Source organism: Protopterus annectens, chromosome 17.part0 (assembly GCF_019279795.1).
Source record: "Protopterus annectens isolate FY-2018-M chromosome 17.part0, PAN1.0, whole genome shotgun sequence".
NCBI classification, from domain to species: Eukaryota; Metazoa; Chordata; order Ceratodontiformes; family Protopteridae; genus Protopterus; species Protopterus annectens.
The window spans coordinates 699,700,185-699,727,214 of record NC_056751.1 but is presented as its reverse complement, the minus strand read 5'-3'; the positions used below and the strand labels follow the sequence as shown (position 1 = coordinate 699,727,214).

At 43.3% G+C, this 27,030-nt stretch overlaps 1 protein-coding gene across 2 annotated transcripts in view; it reads left to right on the top strand.

Moving 5' to 3' along the window:
- The window catches only part of SDHC (succinate dehydrogenase complex subunit C), a 668,713-nt gene extending 647,881 nt beyond the window's left edge, over positions 1 to 20,832 (top strand). For both annotated transcript variants that reach the window (XM_044059331.1, XM_044059333.1), the window contains exon 6: positions 19,850 to 20,832. In XM_044059331.1, the coding sequence (XP_043915266.1) occupies positions 19,850 to 19,954 (105 nt within the window). In that variant the 3' untranslated portion in view covers positions 19,955 to 20,832. The remainder of the gene's footprint in view (positions 1 to 19,849) is intronic.
- The last annotated feature ends 6,198 nt before the right edge of the window (positions 20,833 to 27,030 follow it).

Below are 27,030 nucleotides of genomic sequence, written 5' to 3'. Positions count from 1 at the left end.
GGTGCTTCTACCCCAAAAGGAGAAGACAAGTCACAACCTTATAGGAAACTGTCCCAATGACTTCCCCCTTCACATGCCGAGCACTTACCTTTTGGCAGCTCCCTTAGGGGGGAAAACTAGCTCTTTTTCACAAAGTTTGCATATAATCACCCAAGACCAGCGAGTTCTGGATATTGTGTCTCAAGGTTACAGGTTCCACTTTCACACACTACCAAGGCCAAAAGGAATGCCAGACCTGCCACAAAATCAATGGGCAGAGACACAAAAACAAATTACAGCCCTCATGGACATGAGCGCTATTCAAAAAGTGCCACAACAGGAACAAGGACAAGGATTTTACTCAAGACTTTTCTTGGTCCCCAGAAAGGACAAAGCCTGGAGACCCATACTGGACCTATCTACTCTAAATACTTACCTGGATGTTCCAAAATTCAAAATGTTTACACTACAGCAACTTCTTCCCATGCTGGGCAAGAAGGCTTGGCTTGTTACTTTGGACCTCAGAGGCATACCTGCATGTCCCAATCAGACAAAATTGCAGAAGATACCTCAGATTCATAGCTGGCACAATGCATTACCAATTCTCTGCACTGCCCTTTGGCTTATCTACTGCGCCCAGGGTCTTCACAAAATGCGTGGCACCAGTAATTGCATTTTGCAGACAAAAATTAATTCAAATATATCCCTACTTGGACGACTGTCTTATTCAAGCAGAGAGCAAGGACATTCTTCTAAAGCATATGGCGTTTGTAAAAAGATTGCTAATTTGCCTAGGGTACACAGTAAACGAAAAGAAGTCAAAACTAGTGCCCTCACAAGAGATAATATTCCTGGGTGCCAGGTTAAATACAACTGCCCAGATGGCTTATCTCACACCAGACAAACAATGACAACTGACTCAGTACTTTCAATTGATGGCAACAAAAACCCAACTCCCTGCAAGAAAAATTCTGCAGGCCTTGGGGTTCATGGCGTCCAGCATGCTACTAATACCGTATGCCAGATTGAATATGAGGAAATTACAATGGTACCTAAAAAGTGTTTGGACTCAACACTGTCACAGTTTGGAAGCAGTAATACCACTTATTCCCTGCCTACAACAGGAGTTTCGATGGTGGGCACAGGCATGTCACCACAACAAGGGACAGCCTTTCACTTTACCCACAGCCAGGCAGACACCAACAACAGTTGCTTCGGATTACGCCTGGGGGAGCACACATGGCAGGAAAATGTATTCAGGGCAAGTGGGCCGCAGACCAAATGCATCTTCACATCAATTAAAAAGAGATGCTAGCTGTACAAAATGCCCTAACAGCTTTCAAGGACCTTCTGCATCCAGGACAACTATTACTAAAGACGGACAACACCACAGTTATGTGGTACATAAACAAGCAAGGGGGCACTCATTCCTATCCCCTCTGCAGACAAGCCATGACTTTGTGGAACACAGCACTGACCTATCAAGTTCATCTGCAAGCACAATTCCTTCCAGGAAAGAAAAATACTCTGGCAGACTACTTAAGCAGAAACATCATGGATCCTCACGAGTAGAAATGAAATCCACAAATGTTCAGCATAACACAAAAATAGGGGTGCCCAGACATAGATCTTTTTGCCTCCCCTCTGAACTGCCAACTACAGAAATTCTGCGCAAGGACTTAACCACACACAAGCATGGAAAGTGGATGCTCTCTCGTTCAGCTGGAAAACCCTAAAAGTTTATGCCTTCCCACCACTGCTTCTCCTTTCAAAGGTACTCCTAAAAGTCAGACAAGAATGGCCAAAAATGATCTTGATTGTCCCAGACTGGCCACGCCAGCACTGATTACCCAGTCTTAAAGAACTTGGTTCAAGGCCCAGCATGGATTTTACCTCAAATTCCTCCTCGACTGACTCAACAAAACAATCAGATCCTGCACAGCCAGCTCAAAACCTTAAACCTGGCTGCATGACAGATTACTTAGCCAAGCAACCAACATCTCTCTCTAAAGCTGTTATGGATGTCATTTTGGAGGCCAAGAGGCCCAGCACCAGGAAATCCTATTCAGAAAAGTGGAAGAGATTCTGCGCCTGGAACCAGGCTCAAAGCTTTGACCCTCTTGTTCCAAATATTCCTCAGATATTGCAATACTTAACTGAGATGCTGGACAAAGGCCTATCCTTTTCATCCATTAAGATCCATGCCTCTGCCATCTCAGCTCATTACAACACGGATCCTCCTATTTTCTCTCATCCATTATTAAAATGGTACCTCAGAGGGGCTAAAAACATAAGACCGCCCCAGAGAGCACCAACACCAACTTGGGACCTCAAATTTGTCTTGGAAAAACTAACTTTACCTCCTTTTGAGCCAGCCAGTTCAGCAGAATTAAAATGTGTCATGGAAAACTGCTCTGCTTCTGGCAATAACCTCAGCATGAAGAGTCTGAGTTACAGGCACTAATGGCAGTGGAACCTTTCATCATTTTTCATCAGGACAGGGTTTCTTTAAGAACAAACCCTACATTTATGCCACAGGTGGTATCCAGTGTGGCTCTTAACCAAACTATTCACTTGCCAACATTTTATCCAAATCCCCAGAATAAAGGGGAGAGACTTCTGCACTCATTGGACATACACAGGCAGTTACGCTTCTACTTGGACAAACAAAAGCTTTCAGGAAAACTGAGCAATTGTTTGTAGCATATGCTGCAGGATCACAGGGAAAGGCTATTTCACAGCAGACTATTTCAAAGAGGATAGGACACTGTATCCATTTCTGCTACACACAGCATGGAAAAACTGTACCTAGCAACATTAGGCCACATTCCACCAGGGCAACAGCCACTTCAACTTGCCTACCTTAGAGGAGTACCTACCAAGGATATTTTGGAAGCTGCAACTTGGAATTCAGTGCACACCTTTACCAAGCATTACCCCTTGCCTCTTTACTCTAAATCCAGAGCTGACTTTGCCACTGCAGTGCTGCAGGGCCTCATAGCCACCCCGACTCCTTTATAGACCCAGCCACCCAACCTCAGCTTTGGGATTCAACCGAGGTCTAATGACTGCAGCAGTGAAACACGATGAACATAGTACAGCTTTGTACCTACCATAAATGTAGATGTTAGAGTGTATTCACTGCTGCAGTCCAGGTTACCTTCCCTCCATCCCCTCTTTCTTAGCTGGGACTTATCTATAACTTTCTACCCTATACAACCTATGTGGTGTATTTGCTTGTAACTGAAGGTATTGTTTTTATTTTTTATGTATGTTTTATTAGCAATATGTATTGTCTACCTATTTAGGGGCACCTGACATCTGAGGCAAAAAAAAACTGAAGAAAATGGCGTCAGCTGCATCTTGTATACGCCTGGGGCACTGACATCAGGGAAGAAGCGACAGCAACCGACGCCGGACCAAGACTTTGGAACTCTCGCCAACTGCGGGACCACCTGATGGCAGGATAACCCAAGTGTAATGACTGCAGCAGTGAATACACTCTAACATCTACATTTATGGTAGGCACAAAATGTACTTTCCTTGGTATCTGTAGACCTTGAGGATTTCTGTCTTCACATCCCTATTTACCCTTTGTTCAGGAAATTTTTACATTTCTCTGTTTCTCTGTTTTTCAGTTCTCTGCTTTGCCTTTGGCTTTTTTACTTTCACAAGGGTATTAACCAAATGCCTCGATCCTGTCTTTCCCTTTTGCAGACTTTGAGGTATACAGATACTTCCTAATCTAGGCAACCTGCTTATTCAGGCGCCTTCTCCCAAGATCTTCACTTTTACCACTTGTCTTTCACAAAGTCTAGGGTTCATCACCAATCTCAAGAAGTTGGTGCTTACTCCCTCTCACGATCATAGTTTTTCTCTGTTGTAGGATTCAGACTGTTCCTATGTTGGCCTCTCTTCCTGCTCCCAAAGTTTTGTCTCTGACAATCTTCTTCCGGTCGCTTTTTTCTCTGTCCTGTTATGGCAAGGGAATTTCTCATGAATTTGGGGTTATGGCCTCCATCATTCCCAATCTACGTTTTGCCAGACTCCATATGAGGACGCTTCAGTGGTACCTCATATCACTATGGCTTCAGCATTGCCACTCCCTGGAGTTCCCTGTTCCTTTGCTTCCTTGTTTCAAAGTTTAACTGCATTGGTGGATTCAGCAAGTTCTCTCAATCTGGGACTCCCCTTTCATGCTCCAGTTCCTACAGTCAACACACTGACGCTTCATACCTGGGATGGGGTGTTTCATGTGGCCATCTTGAAAGCTTAAGGTCTCTAGCCTCCTCATCATAGGGAAGACCATGTCAGAGATGAGGGCCCTATTTCTGACACTCTAGGCCCTTCATTCCCTTTTTCTCCCTGACACCCTGAAAATCTTCAGACAGTACTATGGTATATCTGTAAGCAGGGTGTGCAAGGTCTTGCCTGCTTTGCAGGCTGGCTCTTCATACCTGGAATCTGGCCATCAGTTATTGGATGATTCTTCAGACAGTTTGTATTCCTTCAGAGCACAATCTAGTGGCAGAAGGACACGATCTAGTGGTAGACCGAGCAAGTCCAGAACACACAGGTGCACGAAGGGATGCTTCACAGAGATGTGTTTTTGGACATGGTCCATTTATGGGGTTTTCCTCCGGTAGCTCTTTTTGCCTCCCCACTGAACAGACAACTTCTATATTCATTTTGAGAGTAACAAGTCCTCTGACTTGGAAAAGTGGATGCCCTGTCTTTTTTCATTGGAAGAGAAGACATGACCTTTCTCTGTTGCCAAGAGTTCTGCACAATGTTAAGAAGAACTCTTCAAAAATCTTGTTGGCGACTTTCTTTTGCCCCGGACAGTAGTGGTTTTCCTCCCTCTTTTTCACCAGACCAGGGGCAGTCACCACAAGTTAAGTCACTGTGTGGATCTTCTCACACAAGACAAAGGGATATCTTATCCATCCTCATCTGTCCACTCTTCAGACGACACTGTGGGTGATAAGATTTTGATCCTTTTAGACACTTCTTCTGAGGTCATGGTTCTGGTTAGCAGGAGGCCAGGAAACAGACTACCAGGAAATTTTGTCTAAATGGAAAAGCTTTTCTCTCTGGTGCCTGCCATCAGGATCCCTTCTCAGTAGGGGTTCCTCTGGTTCTATCTTGTGTGGGATCTGCTCCATGGTGGCTTGCCATATTCTACAGTTAAAGCTCACCTATCGGCTGTCTCTGATAGTCTGCCTTTGAACCTTCATTTGGCCTCTCTGTTTGAGGTCTAGCAATTTCTTAAACACGTCCTTCATATCAGGCCCCCAAGGCAGCCCATTCGTACTTATTGGGATCTCAATTTTGTTCTTGAAAACTTGCCGTCTGACTCCTTTTAAATCTGCTAGTTCAGCTTCCTTGCAGCTTTGTACTTGGAAGACTATTGTACTGTTGGCTGCTCTGCCAAAGAGTATGCCTGGCATCAAGCTGTCACAGCCATCCTTCCTTTTTTTTTTTTAATTTTTCGCAGATAGTGTTTCCTCATATTAATCCTCCTTTTTTGCCCATGGTGGTTAATGAGTTATTCCTTAATCAGTCTATTCAACTTCCTTCATTTTTCCTTCTAAGCAGTCTGCTAGTGAGAGAGAGCTCCACACCTTGGACCTGCATAGACGTCGCTGATATTTGGATAAAATAAAGCTTATTTGCAAATCTGAGCAGTTTTTAGATGTCCTTCAAGGATGCATCTGCAGTCATAACATACGGGTTGTCCTGCCTCAGGCAGCCCTTCGGTCGGCCGGATTCCAAAGTCTGGGTCTGGCCTCGGCTGATGTCGCACTTTCCCCGACGTCATAGCTACTGGGGTATAAAGGCATCAGCCGACGCCATTTTCCTCAGTCTTTCTTGCCGCGCGGTGCCCGAAGCAGAAGCTGTTCGCAAGTGCCGGTCGGTCAGATCCAGAGATTTCAGCTACCGAATACTTCGAAAAAAGCTAAGTACCCCGTTGGGGACTCTTTCTTGCCTCAGCCAATGTCAGACAAAGTAAATAATTGTTTAACTTGTGGGAAACAAATACCTCATAAGGATTTCCATTCTTACTGCCTTCCCTGCTTAGGCCCAGACCACGACGTATCAGCTTGTTTAGCCTGTGCCTCCTTCAACCGACGGACTCTTAGACATCGGTCGGAGTTTGCAGAAGAATTTTTCGGATCCGCTTTTGCATATAAAATGCCATTGGAGACTCCGACTACGCATTTGGCCAAAAACCGCAGGGAAAAGGACCGACACTCGCGGCCCGCGGTTTCGGCTGAAACCACGGCTAGGCCTACCGCGAGTGTCTCTGTTTCGGCTGAAACCGAGCCCTCGGTTCTTCCTACGACAGAAACCTTACCTCCGACAACCAAACCTTACCTCCGACAGCCGAGGCCACAGAGGCCCCGGCTGAGTCGGCTTCAGAAATCCCTACTGAAGCTAGCGCTCAAGATTTGTCCGACACCATTCCATTGGACATATCTACACCTGCACGTGGGGCAGCTAGGCCCCCAGCTTCTATGTCTATTAAGGCCTTCTCCAGGGCTAAAGCTGCAAACTTTCAAAAGCTTTACCTGCCAAATCTACTTCTCAGAGGCCTTCCTCAAGTTCTCAGATTCTCAGTCTTGCTGAGGACCTGATATCCTTGATTAGGGGCTCCCAAACTCACCCAGACAGGGCCTCCCAACCACCACCAGACAAAAGGCCTAGGACTAAACCCTCTGAACCTGTCTCCTCTGATTACTCCACGGATGGATCTGATTTGTCAGACCATCAAGAAGGGGCCTATTCTCCTTACGAGGATTCAGATGCTGAAGATTCTATCCCTTCTGCCTCCCCTCCTGAAGAATTTTCCTTTGGGGAGACCTTGCACTCTGAGGGAACACTTTCAATGGCAGGGTCAGGATTTTTCTGATTCGAGAAAAAGGCTAAGGACTTTTTTACATTTGCCCCAGCATAGGCCCTTAGCCATACCACCAGTGCTAACTGTAATTGATGATGTGTATAATGATGTTAGTTCTGCACCTGATTCTCTTCCTCCGGCCCCTGCCAAACCTGACAGATACTACAGGGTCCCGGATTCTCACTTCCACCTGTATAAGGCCCATGCTGCAGATCCAGAAACTATTTCACAGGGCCCAAAAGGTGTTGCAGCTGCCACTGCCAAAAATCCCCTACCCTCTGACAGAGAGTCTAGAGGATTAGAGAGATGGGGTAAAAAGGTTTATACATCTGCTACTCTTTCTGCCTGGGCTTTAAACTGTCAATTCCATATGATACAGTACCAAGAATATTTGTTAGATCAGCTGAATAAGAAGCTTTCTTCTCCTGAACCTTTAGACCGTAAATCCCTTCAGGATTTGGTACATTAACTCTCAGCAGGTCAGTAATCATTTCTTAAAATGTGGCTATGATGCACTGGAGGCTTCATTTAGATCAGCTATGACTGGGGCAGTAATTCGTAGGCATGCCTGGGTAAAAGAGCAATCCCTGCCAGACCATGTCAAGGCTAAGCTCCTAGATGCTCCAATGGAGAAACAAAGTTTATTTGGCTCCCCTGCAGAGGAGATTCTAAAGAAGGTTGAAGAAAAAGCTAAATCTGTGCAAACAGTAAAGGAATTTCTACAGGTCCAACCTCCGAGGTTCAGCAGAAACTGGCCTTCCAAGAATTGGTCCTTTCCAGACACCTCCAGAGCACAGAGAGGCAGGAATAGACGCCCTCGAGGCAGAGGTCAATCAAAAGGTGCCTATAGGGGCCGTCAGTGGCAGCCTGCCAACCAGAGGAGTACTGCCACAGCTGCAACTACAACCACTAGCACAGGACAGACACAATGACTTGACTCTGATTCCGCATACCAGAGAACAACTGGAAGCTCCCTTGGGCGGAAAGCTGGCTTTATTCTCAAAAAACTGGCATTGCATTACAAAGGACACATGGACATTGCAAACAATAGACAAAGGATACAGGTTTCACTTCCACACTTTACCAAAAAAGAGCGGAATGCCAAACCTACCACCAAATCAGAAGCCAGAGGCTTTAAGACAAATCAAAAATTTACTTCAGATGAAAGCGATAGAAAGGGTACCATCTATGGAACAAGGCCAAGGATTTTACTCCAGACTATTCCTTGTACCAAGAAAAGAAAACCAATGGAGGCCTATTCTCGACTTGTCCGCACTGAACACATTTCTCATTGTACCAAAATTCAAAATGCTGACCTTACAGCACTTCTTCCCATGTTGGGCAAGGAGTCTTGGCTGGTGACTCTAGATCTCAAGGAGGCATACCTGCACGTCCCTATCCGACCAGATTGCAGAAGACACCTCAGATTTCTTGCAGGATCAGAGCATTATCAATTCTCAGCATTGCCCTTTGGCTTATCTACTGCGCCCAGAGTATTCACGAAATGCCTGGCATCAGTAATTGCACATTGCAGACTTCAGGGAATTCAAATCTACCCATACCTGGATGACTGCCTAATACAAGCGGACAACAAGATAAAATTGATAAAGGATTTGGCCTATGTCATACACTTTCTACAGGCCTTGGGATACACAGTCAACATCCAAAAGTCAAGACTAGTGCCATCCCAAAGGATAACCTTTTTGGGTGCAGATCTGGACACAATAACTCAGATGGCTTTTCTCACAGAAGAAAAACAAAAACAACTTCCAGATTATTTCATGACTTTGACAAGACAAACTCAGCTTACTGCAAGGAAAGTCCTGCAGGCCCTGGGTTTCATGGCATCCTGCATAATCTTGATCCCACATGCCAAGCTGCACATCAGAAAATTACAATGGTACCTAAGGAATGTATGGTCTCAACACAGACACAGTCTAGAAACCATGATACCAATCATTCCATGCCTTCAAAAGGAATTCCTGTGGTGGGCTCAGGCCTGCCAGTCCAACAGAGGGTCGCCTTTCACGAAACCAAAACCAAGGCAGACCGTCACCACGGATGCCTCAGACCTAGGATGGGGAGCACACATGGAGGACAAATGTATCCAAGGCCTATGGTCTCAAGGACAGCTAAACTTGCACATAAACCAAAAGGAGATGCTGGCAGTGAAGCATGCAATCGAGGCATTCAAACCATTCCTCCAGCAAGGGCATCTGCTGATAAGGACGGACAACACCACGGTCATGTGGTACATAAACAGGGAGGCACGCATTCCTACCCTCTGCCGGATGGCAGTGGATCTGTGGAACCTAGGCCTGAATCTCAATATCCAGCTGCAGGCCATATTTGTACCAGGAAAAGAGAATTCACTAGCAGACAGCTTAAGCAGGACTACCACGGATGGTCACGAATGGATGCTGCATCCAGACATCTTCAAACTCATAACAAAGAAATGGGGATTGCCAGAGATAGACCTGTTCACCTCCCCTCTCAACCACCAACTGAAGAAATTCTGCTCAAGGACATACCACCCACAAGCCTGGAGGGTGGACTCTCTCTCTTTCAGCTGGAATGCCCTAATAGTGTATGCATTCCCACCTCTCCCATTGATGTACAAGGTTCTTCTGAAGATCAGGGAGGAACAGCCAAAGGTGATACTAATAGCTCCGGACTGGCCAAGACAACACTGGTATCCGCTACTGAAAAACATGTCTCAGGCGAACTCATGACCTCTACCCCTATGGCCTCTTCTTCTAACGCAGAACAGTTTCAAGACCCTGCATCCAAGCTTGAAAACTCTGCAACTAACTGCCTGGAAAATTGCTTAAAACCAAACTTTATCTCAGAGGGTCAAGGACATTATCCTGGAGTCTCGCAGACCCTCCACAAGGAAAGCATACTCTGCTAAATGGAGGAGATTCCTCATTTGGAGCACATCAAAGGGCACAGATGTTACAGTGGCAAACCTAGCACACATCCTAGAATACTTAGCAGAATTGTTCCACAATGGCCTGTCTGACTCTTCCATTAAGATTCATGCTTCAGCAATTTCAGCAGAATACAATATGGATCCTCCTCTCTTCTCTCACCCTCTACTCAGACTTCTGAGAGGGATCAAAAATGTTAAACCTCCAAGGAGACCCCCTCTACCTGCATGGGATCTCAATTTTGTGCTGGAAAAATTGACAGTACCTCCTTTTGAACCAGCAGCATCAGCAGACTTACAGTTTTTATCTTGGAAAACTGCTTTCCTTCTGGCAATCACTTCAGCAAGAAGAGTATCCGAGCTACAGGCATTAATGGCAGTGCAGCCTTTCATTATTTTTCACCAGGATAGAGTGTCTCTGAGAACCAATCTAACTTTCATGCCAAAGGTGGTATCCAGGGTACCCTTGAACCAAGCCATTCATTTGCCTACGTTCTTCCCTAACCCACAGAACAAAGGAGAGAAACTCTTGCACACCTTGGATATACACAGACAACTACGCTACTATCTGGACAGAACTAAAACTAGCAGAAAAACTGACCAACTTTTTGTAGCCTATGCAACTGGGGTGCAAGGAAAAGCAATTTCCAAGCAGACAATTTCAAAATGGATAGGAAATTGCATTCGCTTTTGTTACTCTTTTCATGGAAAGACAGCTCCTGAACATATCAGGCCTCATTCCACAAGGGCCACAGCCACCACTACAGCTTTCCTACGAGGAGTGGCTACCAAGGACATTTTAGAAGCTGCTACTTGGAGCTCCGTGCATACATTTGCCAAGCATTATAATCTACCTTTATACTCCAGATCCCGAGCAGGCTTTGCAACTGCAGTTTTACAGGGGATCTTAACTACACCATCCTTATCTTAGTACCTCCTCCCCCAATTTGGCTATGGTATTCTACCCATATGTTATGACTGCAGATGCATCCTTGAAGGACATAGTACAGTTTTGTACCTACCATAAATGTAGATGTCCGATAGGTATGCATCTGCAGTCAGGATTACCCACCCTCCTTCCCCTCTGTGGTATTCCTAGGGTGCTTACCCCTCTTTCAGCTAGCTGGGGGAATCTGTTATGGTGTATTTGTTTGTTTGTTTGTATATATGTATATATATATTTTTTTTGCTACTGTTTGGAACATTCAACATTTACCCAAATTTAGCCTTCCTAGAGGGCACCTGGCATCTGGGGCAAGAAAGACTGAGGAAAATGGCGTCGGCTGATGCCTTTATACCCCAGTAGCTATGACGTCGGGGAAAGTGCGACATCAGCCGAGGCCAGACCCAGACTTTGGAATCCGGCCGACCGAAGGGCTGCCTGAGGCAGGACAGCCCATATGTTATGACTGCAGATGCATACCTATCGGACATCAACATTTATGGTAGGTACAAAACTGTACTTTTTTTTCATCACAGGACTTTGGGTTTAGCTGTTTCTATGAAAGGCATCTCCTGCTGGATCTTTAACTCATTCCCTCAAGTACAACTCTTTTGAGTATATACCTTTACTTCCCAGTGGGTGTGGCTTTAGCCTTTAAAAATTGAAGTTATCACCTAACAGTTCTCATTGACAAAGGTCGTATATCAATACAACTGTTTGCCATCATATATGCTTCAAGAAAAAATATTCTGATACCTTGTATGTAACATGGATGTTCTTCGTCTCACATTGCTGCAGTCATAACCTGTGGGTAGTCCGCTGTCCTCGGTCGGCCCGAATACCAAAGTGTTAGGCTGGCGTCGGTCATGGTCGCTCAGATCTGACGTCAGTACGCAGTAGTACTTAAGCGCATGACCGACGCCATATCCTCAGTCTTTCTTGCCGCATGGTCCGAAGTAGAAGCAGCGTTTGCAAGTGCCGTTCGGCGTCCTGAAATTTTCGTATTTCGAGTTTCAGACCGAAGATCAAGTTGGGCTAAGTACCCCGTTGGGGAATATTTTTGTCTTTTCTTGCCTCAGTTAATCCGGATGTCAGAAAAAGTTAATAATAGTATTTCTTGTGGGAAACAGATACCTCATAGGGACTACCACTCTCTCTGTATTCCTTGCTTGGGGCCTGAGCACGACGTAGTTGGGTGTCGCTTTTGCGCTAGATTTAATAAGCGCACCATTAAACTCAGATTAGATTGTGCTAGGCTTGTTTTCGGTAAGCGGTGTAACTACAACATGCCGTCGGATCCTCCGACGCCCGCTACCGCAAAGAAGCGAAAAGATAAATCGTTAAAGTCTAAGCAGGATGAGTCGTCCGTTGTGGACGCCGGTTCTATGGAAACTACAGTTGAATCTGTGGATCCAGCCGAGGTTTCAGCTGAATCACAGGGGGACCCTTTAATTTTACAGGAATTGGCCTCTCAGGAGTTAGGTCAGGCCGAGGGGGCTTCTCAAGTTTCTGTAGTTCCTTCATTACAAAAGGTTATTAGGCCTTCTACTTCTGTCACTAAAGGCCCTACTAAAGCTAGACCTGGTCTTTCTGGCACAGGCATCAGCCCTAGTTCTTCGGGCTCTGTTCCTAAAAAACATATGCTGAAAATGGCAGAGGATTTGATTACTTTAATCAGGGGTTCTATGCCCCCTCCAGACAAGAGGCCTAGGGTGGAGACAGATGTGGAGGGATTGGAGCATTCCTCAGATTACTCTGAGTCTTCAGCTGAGGACATTCAGGATTTTCCTCCCTATTCTGATTCGGATGCAGAGGATTCCTGTCCTTCTGCTTCTCCTCCAGAGGATTTTTCCTTTTCTGAAACCCTGCACTCCATGAGGGAGCATTTTAAGTGGGAAGGTCAGGATTTTTCAGATTCTCGTAAGAGGCTTAGGGAATTTTTGTTTTTGCCACAACATAGACCTTTGGCTATTCCCCCTGTTTTAGATGTTCAGGATGTTTTTTCTGAAGCTTCCCTTAATCCTGATTCTTTACCCCCTGCCCCTGTCAAGCCAGACAGGTATTACAGAGTTCCAGAGGCTCATAAATATTTGTATAAGAGTCCTAGAGCTGACCCGGAAACTATTAGTCAGGGACCTAAGGGTGTCAGGGCTTCTGTAGTTAAGAATCCAGTACCTCTGGATAAAGATTCTAGGGCTTTGGATAGGTGGGGTAAAAAAGTGTATACCTCCTCCACGCTAGCTATGAGGGCTTTAAATTGCCAGTTTCATATGCTGAAGTATCAGAACTTTAAGTCAGTTGAAATCTAAGGTAGATGCTTTAGCTGAGGGTATAGAGTGTAAGGAATTGCAGGACTTAGTTCATGCCTCTGATCAGGTTGGTAAGCATTCCTTGCAGTGTGGTTTTGATGCTCTTCAGGCTTCTTCCAGGGTGGCTGCCACTGGTTCAGTTATTCGTAGGCATGCCTGGCTTAAGGATCAAAATTTGTCGGAGCATGTTAAAGCTCGAATTTTGGATGCTCCTCTTCAATCTGAAGTTCTTTTTGGTTCTCCTGTGGAGTCAGTTTTGAAAAAATGGAAGACAAAGCTAAGTCCATGCAGACGGTTAAGGAATTTTTACAAGTGCAGCCCCCTAAGTTTAGCAGAAATTGGCCTGCAAAAGGATGGTCTTACCCTTCTTCCGATTTTCAGTCTAAGGGCAGGTCTAGACGTGGTAGGGGCAGAGCTCATGCTCAGGGTTCTTTCAGACCTAGGACTTGGAGTTCTCCTGCACAATCTTCTGGTGAGGGCAGGGGTCAGCCTTTTCGTAAACAGACCCAATGACCTGTATCTCCAGCTGCCAGATCCTTCCTGTCTGGCAGCTCCTCTAGGAGGAAAGTTGGCACTTTTCAAACAAAATTGGCTTTTGGTCATCCAGGACAAATGGGTGTTGGACATTATAAATCAAGGCTACAAGTTTTATTTTCACACCTTGCCTCCTTTCAAAGGCATGCCAGATGTACCTCCTCAGCAAAGGCTGGAGGCTCACAAACAGATTTCTTTACTTTTTACAAATGGGGGCTATCCAGGTGGTACCTCCGTCAGAAGTAGGCCTAGGATTTTATTCTCGCCTATTCCTTGTGCCAAAGAAAGGAAACACTTGGAGACCAATTCTGGATTTGTCCATTCTCAATACATACCTAGACATTCCAAAGTTCAAGATGTTAACTTTACAGCAACTTCTGCCTCTGCTAGGCAAAGATCACTGGATGGTAACTCTGGATCTCAAAGAGGCTTATCTTCACATTCCTATCAGGCCCAGCTGCAGGAGCTCCTGCGTTTTCGGGCTGGTACTTTTCATTATCAGTTCTCTGCATTTCCCTTTGGCTTATCTACTGCGCCCAGGGTGTTCACAAAGGTCCTGGCTCCTGTGATAGCCTTCTTAAGACTGAGAGGAATACAAATTTATCCTTATCTGGACGATTGCCTGATTCTTGCTCAAGACAAAGTCACGTTACTTCAACATCTACAGTATGTAATGGCAGTTTTAAGGTGCCTAGGGTATTCTGTGAACGAAACAAAGTCCAGTCTAGTACCCTCTCAGGACATGTGCTTTCTGGGTGTGAGACTGAATACAGCCTCTCAGATGGCCTTTTTGACCCCGGACAAACAAAGAAATCTTCACCTATACTTCCAGCAATTATCACTAATGTCCAGGCTGACTGCAAGGACAGTCCTTCAAGCCTTGGGGTTCATGGCATCTTGCATTCTGGTACTTCCCAATGCCAAACTGCATATGAGCAAGCTACAATGGTATCTCAAGAGTGTATGGACTCAACACTGCCACGATTTGGACACTGTCATTCAGATAATACCTTGCATCCAGAAGGAATTCTTGTGGTGGGCTCAGGAATGTCACCTAAACAAGGGACTCTGTGACCCGACCAGAGGCGAGTCAGATCTTAACGACGGATGCCTCGGACCTGGCTTGGGGAGCACACTTCAATGGGAAATGGATTCAAGACACGTGGCCTCCCAGACTACAGCATTTGCATATCAACATGAAGGAGATGTTAGCAGTCCAATTTGCCCTGATGGCCTTCAAGGATCTACTCCAACCAGGACAGGTGTTGATTCAAACAGACAACACAACAGTCATGTGGTGCATCAACAAGCAGGGGGGAACCCATTCTTACCCTCTTTGCAGACAAGCTATGATTTTGTGGGAGACTGCTCTGAGTTTACACGTCAATCTTCAAGCAAGGTTTCTGCCAGGAGCACAGAACTCCTTAGCAGATGTTTTGAGCAGACAAATTGTGGATCCCCACGAGTGGAAATTGGATCCTCATGTATTCCAACAGTTGACAGTGGCTTGGGGAACTCCAGACATAGATCTGTTCGCTTCTCCACTAAATTTCCAACTGCCAAAATTTTGCACAAAGATGTTTCACCCAAAAGCTTGGAAAGTGGATGCTCTATCTTTCAGTTGGAACAACCTTCACGTCTATGCTTTCCCTCCTCTGCCTCTCCTTCCCAAGGTACTCTTGAAAGTCAGACAGGACGAGCCTTGCATGATTCTAATAGCACCAGATTGGTCACGTCAGCACTGGTATCCTCTGCTGAGGAGTTTAGTACAGGAGCCTCCTTGGCCTTTGCCACCAATTCCACACCTGTTGTCCCAGGCAAGCAATCATTTTCTCAATGTCAGGGTACAGTCCCTGCATCTGACAGCCTGGCGTATTCTGTTTTAGATCCTGGGGGGTCTCAACTTCCTCAACAAGTTTTGAATGTCATTTTGGAAGCCAGACTGCCTAGTACTAGAAAAGTTTATGCTGATAAATGGAGGAGATTTTTTCTTTGGAGCACAGCAAAGAGCTTTGATGTTTCAGTGCCTAATTTGAGTTTTACACTACAGTACCTTACTGAATTATTAGACAAGGGTTTGTCTTTCTCCTCCGTGAAAGTTCATGCTGCAGCCATTTCTGCTCACTATGATTGTGACCCTCCATTATTTTCTCACCCTTTGTTTAAACAATTTCTTAGAGGGGCAAAGAACATAAGACCCCCACGTAGAGCTCCTACTCCTTCCTGGGATCTCAATTTTGTGTTGGAAAAGCTTACTTTACCTCCTTTTGAACCTGCAGCTACATCTGAGTTGAAGTTTTTGTCTTGGAAGACTGCTTTTTTGTTGGCCATTACGTCTGCTAGGAGGGTATCTGAATTACAGGCTCTCATGGCAGTTGAACCCTTCCTGATATTCCATAAGGATAGGGTGTCCTTATGCACTAACCCTACTTTTATGCCTAAAGTTATTTCTAATGTGGCCTTAAACCAGTCTATTCATTTGCCTACTTTTTATGCTGATCCCCAAAATAAAGGGGAAAAAGTCTTGCATTCTTTGGATATTCACAGGCAGTTGCGCTATTATTTGAGCAGAACTAAAGAGTTCAGGCAGACTCAACAGTTATTTATTTCTTTTGCTTTGGGTTCACAAGGGAAAGCTGTTTCAAAGCAAACTATTTCCAAGTGGATTGGCCATTGTATTGCTTTTTGTTATTCTCATCATGGAAAGGATGTTCCGGCTGGGATCAGACCTCATTCCACTAGGGCTACTGCCACATCTACTGCCTTTTTAAGGGGGGTAGCTACTAAGGATATTTTGGAGGCAGCTACTTGGAGTTCAGTGCACACTTTTACTAAACATTACCATCTCCCTCTTTATTCCAAGTCTAGGGCTGGGTTTGCCACTGCAGTTTTACAGGGCATGTTAGCAGCTCTTAATGCTTTTTAGTTTTGCCAGCCTCCCTTTACCTTTGCTTTGGGATTCACCCACAGGTTATAACTGCAGCAATGTGAGACGAAGAACATAGTACAGTTTTGTACCTACCATAAATGTAGATGTTCGAGGATCCACATTGCTGCAGTCCAATTTTTCCCTCCCTCCTTCCCCTCTATAGTTTGGGGTTGCTGTGTTTCTTTTGGGATAATTATTATTTTCTCTATATTGGTTGTTGGGTATTTTCTATGTTTGGCTATGGCCTTTCCTTTTTAGGCCTTCTGACATCTGGGGCAAGAAAGACTGAGGATATGGCGTTGGTCATGCGCTTAAGTACTACTGCGTACTGACTTCAGATCTGAGCGACCATGACCGACGCCAGCCTAACACTTTGGTATTCGGGCCGACCGAGGACAGCGGACTACCCACAGGTTATGACTGCAGCAATGTGGATCCTCGAACATCTACATTTATGGTAGGTACAAAACTGTACTTTTTGGAATTATTAATGCAAATATGAGCAGGCAATATTTGACACGTAGAGGAGCAGTAGGAGGTAACTGCAGAAACGCTTGGAGATGTATAGTTAAGGCCATTTCTTTTTGTTGTTCCTTGCATGGCAAATGTCCGTCTTCATCTGTAAAGGCGCACATTCTGCTAAGTGCAGTTGCCTCTTCTGGTGCATTTTTTAAGGGTTTGGACACCAATTCTATCCTTGAAACAGCTACTTGGTCCTCTGTTCATACTTGTACTAAGCAATATAAATTGGATGTTGTTTCCACGGCTGGGTTTTGCCAGGGCTATCCTGAATGAGTTTGTTTAGGGATCCTCTGTGCCCTCCTCTTCCCAGGCTTCCTGTTAAGCCCTTGAAACTCTCCCTTGGGTGAAGAATACTGCAGCAGTGATATGGAATGACATAGTGTAGTTGTGTGAAATCTTGCCATAATAGTAGATGTCCTGCCCTTGTCTTTTGTTGCCCTCGTGGCTGAGTGGCTTTCGATTCCTTTCCCTTCTGAAATTTTCTTCTGGATGTACATGTTCTACTTTATCCTTGAGGGTATTTTGTTCCTCCTTGGACAATTAAGATCTGAGTATTTGTGTGCATGCATCATCTTTATGCCTTATGCAAAAAGCATACATGTGACATATCCAAAGGCTTTGTTGCACTGGTCGGCCATTGGGCTATCCTTGGCAGGAGGTCCCTTCAGCGAATAATACAGCATCTACTGTTATGGTAAGATTTTACACAATTGTACTTTCTCAGAATCTAGTTTTGACTTTTCTAACTGTTCCAGATCATTTTTGACACGGACAGGAAAATACATTGCACTGTCTGTAATAAAAATTTGTGTTGAGCATGTTTTATATAAATACTTGCACATCATTTTACAATTTTTTGTTTGTTTTATATGTTTATCTGGATTGGTTCCAATAAGCTGGTTTCCCCTTTTCAGGGTGAGACCCCAGATGGTATTTATGCTACTGGAGGAAATTTGGTCAGACACAAGCTTATCACTTGACCCATTTGAGTTGCAGACCCCTTATTGGAGCAGTAACTTTTAAGCTGAATTTTAGTTTGTGCCAGTATTTGTTGTTTTCTGTAGAGAAAACCACCTTGACATAAGGTAACCAGTGGTGGTGGTTATAGGGGTTAAGTAGCACTGTTGGTCAGTATTTATTAATAATTTTTTGAGTAAGAATTTTTATCATAAGATATTAGAAAGATGAACATTTGTAACTATTTCTGTCCTGAGTTGAATGTAGATCGGAAGAATTACCGTTATTTCCCAGTCCAGAAATGAGTACTTCCTCAATCATTCTTGCATTTTTAGAGCTAACTCCTCTATTTTAAGACCATGCCATTGTTAGATAAACATTGGGCAAAATTTTGTAATGTACAGTATCTTTTTAACCTTTATGTCCAATATATTGGACGGCACAGTGGTGCAGCAGTAGAGTTGTCACCTCACAGTAAGAGGTTCTCTGTTTTGATTCTTGGCTGGGGTGCCTTCTGTGTGGAGTCTGCATGTCCTCCCTGCATTCGTGTGGGTTTCCTCCGGGTGCTCCGGTTTCCTCCCACATTAAAAAGACATGCATCTGGAGCCTTTCTCCCTGGGCCTCTGCTGAAAATTGGCTTCATTCCAAGTCGGACTTTCCTGGTAAACAAATGTTAAGTAAATATTGGGCATCAACCTTTTTCTGGTTGAAAAGCATCACCCTGTGAAATAAGGTGTGGTACAGCTTCTACATTATTACCAAATTACTTGTGTCAGGTTCACCTTTTAATTTCAGTTCCAAGAATTAAAATCTGAGAATCCATGTGCTGTAATATGGCTCCCACCACATTGTGTTAACTTTCCACATAAATTTTACTTCTGCTTGCCAGATGAGTTGAAGGTCCTCAGTAAACCGAAAACACTGGACAAAGTTCACATTCAGATTATCAAATATATAAATTGTGCCTCAAGCTCCCAATGTGTAGTTTAACAAGTGAAGGAGTAAAACATGTAATCGTAGCTGCTGTTTTATTTCATTTTTTTCCTGTATTTTTTCCAAAATTGAAGCAGTTTTGTAAACAAGTACTGCAAACAGCCAGTGGGAATGTTCCATATTACTAACCTGTTTTGCTAGTATTTATTTAGCTAGATTGCTATTTGCTTTCAAATAATAATTAATGACATCTACAGAAATCCAAGAAGGTTGTGCGGGTAGGGAGCAGTTCCTTACTTTTAAGGATCTGGGGCAGCTGGCAGTGTTCCTTTACATGTACAATGCCCACAGACAGTGCCCAGAAAGAAGGGAATGGAAGAACTGTCATAAATATATTCTTTGTGTTTTCATACAGCATTCATTTTAATTTGCATACTGCAGTGTAAAATTTCCTTTCTGTAGTACCACCGTTGAGTTAATATAGTCTCAACAGTTTAATATGCTGCATTGTACCTGGTAACAGTGTCCCATTAACCAAGTGCCAAACCATGTCACACCCTCCGGCACAGTCATCTAGGCTGAAACCTATCTGTTATATTCTGTGTCTTTCAAGGCACTGCTGCTTTCAGAGTTATAATTAATTGTATCAGTGCATTTTGTAACATCTCTGTTTAGTTTGCATGTGTGCCTTGCACACTGGGTACTTTTAGAAATCAGTCTCAGTAGGTTGAGTGAAAGATAAGATTGTTACCAAGGAAAGTTCGGTTGTAATGCATTTGTATTAAAATTCGTGTCCATTAGTGAATAGTTAAAAATCACAGTATTTATCCCGGAATAAGTTGTCTTTTCATGTAATGCGGTTATGGTGATTGTACTGGATGCATTTATAACTAAATCTTTTTTTTTTCTTTAGGTATGGGATGCTGGTCAAGGTTTGAAGATGCCACAAGTGCACTGGTCTTGTTATTTTGTGCTGTTCATGGCAGTGTGCGCTGCATTTGGAATGGCTTCTGCGTAATTCTGAAACTTTTGAAGATATAATTTTGTCTGCTTTGTATAGGGGTGGGGATCTTCTAGAATGTATTTAGTAATGCTGACTTAGATAGATCTCTGATCTCATATTGAGAAATTTGCTGTTCTTTTTTTTGTTCATTTTAATTCCTTACTTCACCATCGTAACAAAAGCTGTGCATAAAGGTGCACATTTGTGATTCTAATGTACTACAATTTTTCTCTGCTTCCTCCAGCATGACTGTTGAGGTTTTAACCAGCATTTTAGCAAGTATTTGCATGTATGTGGTTGACTACTAGGACATGATGTCTGAGGAAGACAGTGTGACACAGCAACACAGCATACCCCTGTGCGTGCAGTGGAACGAGTGATGTGACTGAGAAGTTTTTTAAATATATGAAGGTTTTATTTGCAATTCACACACGTTTACATTTTCAGGGGAGTAGTGGCAGCTCGTGTGTAAAACATGTTGGTTGGAAAGATCAGTATAATTTCTGTCATATTTGACAGTTTGCATTGCAGGCTGTGACTGATACAAAGTTAGGGAAGCTACCTTTCTGGTGCTGTGAAGGTACTAACCGGTCTTTGAAGGTTCTGGCTTCAAGGTAATTTGGATAAAAAAAAACTTGCAGGAATGCAAGTGAGTTTGCTTTGTGATGGCCTGCAAAAGTGCACCATGTTTGTTGCCTTTACAAGCGGCTGTATTATGTTGTATGTCTGACTTGAGAACTCTAGTTCCGTTTCCATGTGGAGTTATTTCCACTGTTTAAAAAAAATAAATCTAGAAATCTGGTTGAAATTTGTAAATCTCAGTATTTAAGATCTTGTATAATTAAAACTTGTTCTTTGCTTCACACTTCATGTAAATAAAACATCTTTATGAACTGTTGTCTGATGTGATATGTTATTAAACTGTCTCACAGATTTCTGATTGCTGTTCATTTGACGGTAGGACACTTTCACCACAGTCCTAGGTGTTGGTTTCAAATTTTGGTGTTTTTAAAGATGCAGCAGATATGCTGAGTTTTTGCTCATAAGACAATTTCTACTTTGAATGTAGATTAAAATTCATAAAATATGGGGAGAGGCCAGAGTCCCACTTCCACACTCCTTTGCATTTTGTAGTTTTATAAGAGTTTACTAGACTAATTACCACGAGGGCCTCTTTGTAAGCCTAGCCATGCATCCCAAACTGTCAAGTTCTAGTACCCTTAAGTGTAAGCAGAGGCTTGGGAGATGAAACATTTACAAGTAGGGGCCTGGGAGATGAACCATTTACAGGCTGCCTGTCTCCATTAGAGACATGGGTGCCAAATCAGGGGTAAGTTTCCTGTTCCCCATCCAGTTGTCCAAGTTACACTTGAATGGGTTAAAAAGGAACTCTTCTTCACATGGATGGGGAGACTGTTTAGAGATGGGGTAGGTTCTGGGATACATACCTGTCTCCAGCAGGTCCTGTTTATATCACAGGCAGTGTTTGTCTTTGGAACAGGTAATTCTGGTGCTGTTTTGCGCATATGCAGGAGGTCCATCAGAGTGGGGTCTGATGATGCCTTGTATGCCAAGCATAGATCTCCTCTCAACAGCCTGTAGGAGACAATACAGGGATACGGCCTTAAAGCAGTCTGCAGAGGACATGTTACTTGCATTCTGTATTCTTTTAGTGGGGAACCTCTGTGGATGTGCCATTTGTTGGCTATGTCTGGTTAGGTACATACCAATTTCTGTTATTTATATTCCTTCAAAATTCTTTGTACGGTCAGACATATTCCCCCCATTGCATTAGCCATCTTCAGAGAAGCACACTCGGGTGAGGTACTCTGTCACTGAGATGTTCATAGATACTCTTGCGTCTGAGGGCATCCTGTGCTGACAAGTTTTTCTGAACTGTAAATGCTTGCATACATATAATGTATGCCTATACGGTACAGCTGGATTGAGCATGAACTAGTGATTGATGTCACTAAAACGAAATAAACCCTAAAGCAGTTATATAAGACAGATGTTAAAGCTCAAATCAGTGTTGTCCTATTTCTAATGGTACATAGGAAGCTGACTGCCTTGGCCAACACCTTAAGACCATAGTGTACAGCAGAAGCAGCACTTAACTACCCCACCCAAATCGGGACTTTGATACCTAGTAACTAAAGCACAGCTCTCTCACTTCACCTTCATGTAAAACCTGTTTAAGGCACAAAGCTAATTTTCCATACCGTCCTAGTGCAAGAACATAGATGTTACAAAGTTTTAACACTGTAAGCCTTGGTTATTGCACCATAACGGTCTCCCCATTAGAACCTTTTATTCTCAAAATGGTAATCCATTCTACCATACTGGTGGTTGCACTTAAGCTAAAACAATCTATTTGCAACCACTCAGCAAACTCTCACCTCAGTGTACCATCAGGGATAACATAAGTCATGCAAACCAGACACACAATGAAGGATGGATAAGTAGGCTGTGACTGAAGTATCTTTATATTCACAGTAATCTGCTGTTAAGGTAGGTACCCCACAGAACTGTATTTCATTGACTTTATTTGGTACCAGATATGTAAAATATAGAAATGGGTAAGTTTAGTTTTCCCAGTAAGCATTCCTCATATAACTGTTGTAGTGAGACCACCTCTGACCTTGAATATTTTAGTGCATGGAAGACTTGTGGCCTGAGGACCAAGTGGCTATGTCCTAAATCACTGAAATTGGCTCTTCTGAAAAGACACCATTAACTGATGCTCTTATGAAATATCCTTTGACTGTTTCAAGAGGTTGAGTTCTGGGTTCACTAGAGTATAGCGCATGTAACCCTTGACTAGGTAGTTCGATGGAAACCCATCTCTTTAGCTGCAGAAAAACAGAAATTTGTGTTTTTAGGTCTTGCTTTGGGAGGATCAGTGTAAAGCATATTAGAGTGTAGTTGCCAGTAACACTGAATTAGTTTGGCTATTTTCTCCATAGTTGACCTTTCCTTTGAAGGCCAAAGCTAGTCTGATAGCAATAAGTACTGATATCTGGAAGTGCGAGGATCCCCATGCATTGTTCTTTCACACGTGCACTATTTTGATGACTGTTGAAGCCATTAGTCACTCTGCTGTATTTTCATGTGTGTTCTGTGATCAGCTACTAGTCAGTGTTCATCAATGGATCACTGTTGCAGTAGCATAAAGCTACATGGGGATGTGTCCTGTTTGGCTAGTATACAAAAGCTTTTGTGCATTTATTCCAGCACAAGAACATGCAGGTATAAAAGATCAGGAAAGGTACTTTAACAATCTCTTTAGCAAACCCACGTGAGTAAACATGCTGCTACACAGCAGCAGCATGCACCCTCAAATCACAAAAAAGAATGTTGTGAAATTCGAGGGAATGAGGATTATGAGAGTTGTGAAAGAATTAAAAGATTTTTCAACCAATCTAATGAACTTGCAAAGTTTACAACATCCTGGAGCCAGTTACAACTCTGTAGCAATGAAAAAAGAAATTGCATGGGATGCTAAGAAAAAGGGCAGTGTCTCCCAGGGTTTCCCCAGTCAGAGAAAAATAAATCACTGTTTAAGCACTCCTCTTTTCTCCCTTCCTGCCCCAGCCACACCCTCAAAGTAGCAGGTACCTTACTCTTCCACTTTGGAAGCAAATAACCAATGCTTAGGTGTTAGAAATATCCCACCAGTGTTACAAATGGCAGTGAGAGTAGTCCTCTCCAAAATCAGAAATCCCTCAAAGAATCAAATACATTTGATTTCCCCAGATTCTGTGAGAAATGCTCACTAAAGGAGTTATAAAAATCTGTTCTCCATTAGGGGGTTTACGCGGGGATTTTTCTGATACTCATGAAAGAGGGCATGTACAGATCAGTTCTTTTAGTTTAAATGCTTAAAATACAAAATGTTAACCCCTCTGTCTTTCCTCCCATCTTCCAAAACAACTCCAAATTTACAAATTCCTGGCATCAATAAAATGCCTTTTGCAGACTTCAAGGAATCTACACATACCCAAGGTTGCCTCAACTTAGCAGAATCAGTGCAATTCACCCAGTCATCACTTTTGTTTGCCATTAACTTCAGTCTAAGCCTAGAAAAGTCTTAACCTGGAAGAAATCTCCTCTAACCCACATCTCATAGGTTAACTTGTCTGGGATGTGTATTGGACTCTTCTGTCGTAATTGCTTATCATCCCCCAGAAAAGATAACATTTTACCAGTTTTTGGACCTCACTTCTCAGTCTAGGACTACTATAAGGGAATATATAAAAATTCTGGGAAATATGGCCTCAGATATCCTAATGATTCCTTTAGGCCTGACTCCATATGAGGAAAAACGCAGTAGTGCCTAAAATCCATTTGGACTCTAATCTGGGATTTGCCTGCTGGATGTGTAAACGTGCTCTAGGTGATTTGGTCACATTAACTTATGTGGATGTGATACCCCAAGCCCATGTAAAATGGGGGGAAAGGGGGTTAATTAGTCATTTTCTGTGCCATTTCTAGGGTTTGTCAAGAAAGAACTCCTGTGGTGGACAAACCAGATTAAGGTAAACCTAGGGTTTACACTTCCCTCCCCACCCCTATTCCAGCTCCGTCTGTAACAGATAAACTGGGAAACAAAACAATTGTGCCTAGATCTAGGGATGTTATTGTCCCTCCTTACTCAGTCCTCTTTAAGCCAATCATTGAATATAATGCCTTCTTCAGCATGTGTCTGTCCTGACACGCAAGACTACTGGAATGGTCACAGAGATGCACTTTTACTAAAAGAATACAAAGCCTAAACAATATGTTTTACATGGACCAACCCTAAACCCAGTCACTATACTAGGTATCCTACAGCCTGCTAAGAGGTGACCCATGTCTGGCATGCAAGACATCAGACCCATTACTGATGGATTTACTGCAATTCAGCAAGCCAAATGGCATCAGAAACTGTTTAGGGATCTAAACCATTGCTGCAATATCAACAAAACTGTTTGGAGGGACAGGTGCATCTCAGAGGATACCACTGCCATGGAACTGTCTCCTCATAAAACAATGTTCATCCCTGTCCATGTTCAAGCACAGTTTAGATCTGTAAATGGGAAACAGAATATGTACCACAGGAATGCCCCTGTACTATTAATGGACTGAGGAAACCTGAAAATGTTTTATCCTGTGCATAGGTCCCCTCAGATTAGCTATGGTACAATTCCAGTTATTCCAAAAAGCAAAGAAACACACTAGGAAAGAAGTGCCATGCTGAAGCAAAAGTATCCAGATTGCATGGTAAATGAAATACACTATCTTTCAAAAGTTCAATCCTTTAAAAGTTCAATCCTTTAATTAAAAATACTTGCATACATGAGCGGTTTCATCTTAAAATTAAAAAAAAAAGTAATCCGATAAAATATATGAAACAACTTCCTCTCTCTAAAAGTACTGCTTTGACCAACAGAATTCAAGAAACACCATCATGTGACTACCAAGCCTTACAAAGGACAACCCCTTGATAGTACCCTTTCATTTATAAAAGACTTAAGATATTTAAACTAAATGATATACTAATATTTAAAACTAAATTTGAGAGAGAAAAACTGTAAGGTAATATTGTGTTTTATACTGTGTTTATAAAATTAAACATTAAATGTTGAGGTGATGTTTTATACTGTGTTTATAAAATTAAACATTAAATGTTGAGGTGAAAATGGAATGTTAAGTTGTCAATCTCGCGTTCATTCTTGCTGGATGGGTTCAGAGCCGAACCTCGGCTCCGACTCTGCCTATTACTAAAGCTCGAGAGCTATTTTCACCGGCTCGAAGCTATACTATGTCCCATAATGCTAGGCGTCATATACCCAGATCTCGTTTGCCACTTCAGCTACGAGGTTGCGTTTTCTCCGCCTCCAGGTCGTATTTAAAGATTTTGTATCTACAGTTAGTTTTTCTTAGATATTTTTCTCTTTAGTTTATTTAATTACTGTTTAGAGAGTAGCGACTAGTTTCCCTACCCTTTTTCTGTAGTTTTCCCTACCCTTTTTCCACCCTTAAGGTGGACGGGCCTAACCCCTCCCTTCAGTAGTTAGTACAATTTTCCCCTTTGTGTGTGTGTGTGTGTGTGTGTGTGTGTGTGTGTGTGTGTGTGTGTGTAATTTGTCTTCTTTTTACTAGTTAGCTTAACTTAAATTTTTTGTTGAGTGTGTTAGTGTTCTTGTGTAGATTCTTTGTCTCGCCCTGTGGTATCATGTCCAAAGATACCAAGGTATCGGGATTCAAGAAGTGTGACTCGTGCTGTCAGAAGATGTCTCTGACAGACGGTCACACTTTTTGTGTGTACTGTTTGGGCCCTCTGCACCTGCAGGACTCTTGTTCCATCTGTCATGCTTTTAGCCCCAGAGTCCTGCAGGAATGCAGAAATAAACTCATTCTCAGAGACTTAGGTTCATAGGTTTATACTAGGCTAACTGCCCTAGGGCATTTATAAGCCTAGCCCAAAGTTATGTGGCTTACGCCGCCCCTTATGTTAGAAATACTGTGCCCATTAGTTTGTTGTGCCTCTGTCCAGTAGTGACACAGAGATGATTCCCGGGGTAAACCTACGATCTCCCATCCACCGGTCAAGATTTCTCTTGAACAGAGCCAGGGAGGTGCTCTGCCACACACGGACCGGGATTTTATTCCACATCATGGGGAGTCTTTGAGTGATAAATCTATCCCTCCAGCACGTCTTATCTATATCCGTGCTAAGGTTTAAGTCTCTTGCTGTAGTGGTTTTGGTGGATTTGGATTTTTTGAGGTGGAGCATGTCCATTAATTCTGGGTTGGTCATGGCCTTGTATGTCAGGCACAGGTCACCTCTGAGCAGACGGTATGCAACTGAATAGAGTTGGAGTTTCTTCAGTCTGGCAGCATATGACAGGTTTTGGAGTCCCTTTATCCTTTTGGTGAGGAACTTTTGGGGTCTCTCCAGTTGCTGCAGGTGTCGGGTGAGATACATCCCGAATGGGGCATTGTACTCGATCATTGGTCTGATAAGTGAAGAGTACAGGGGAACAATGACCTCACTTGATCTGGATGTGAATCCCTTCATGATCAGGTGGGCAGTGTAGAAGGTCTTT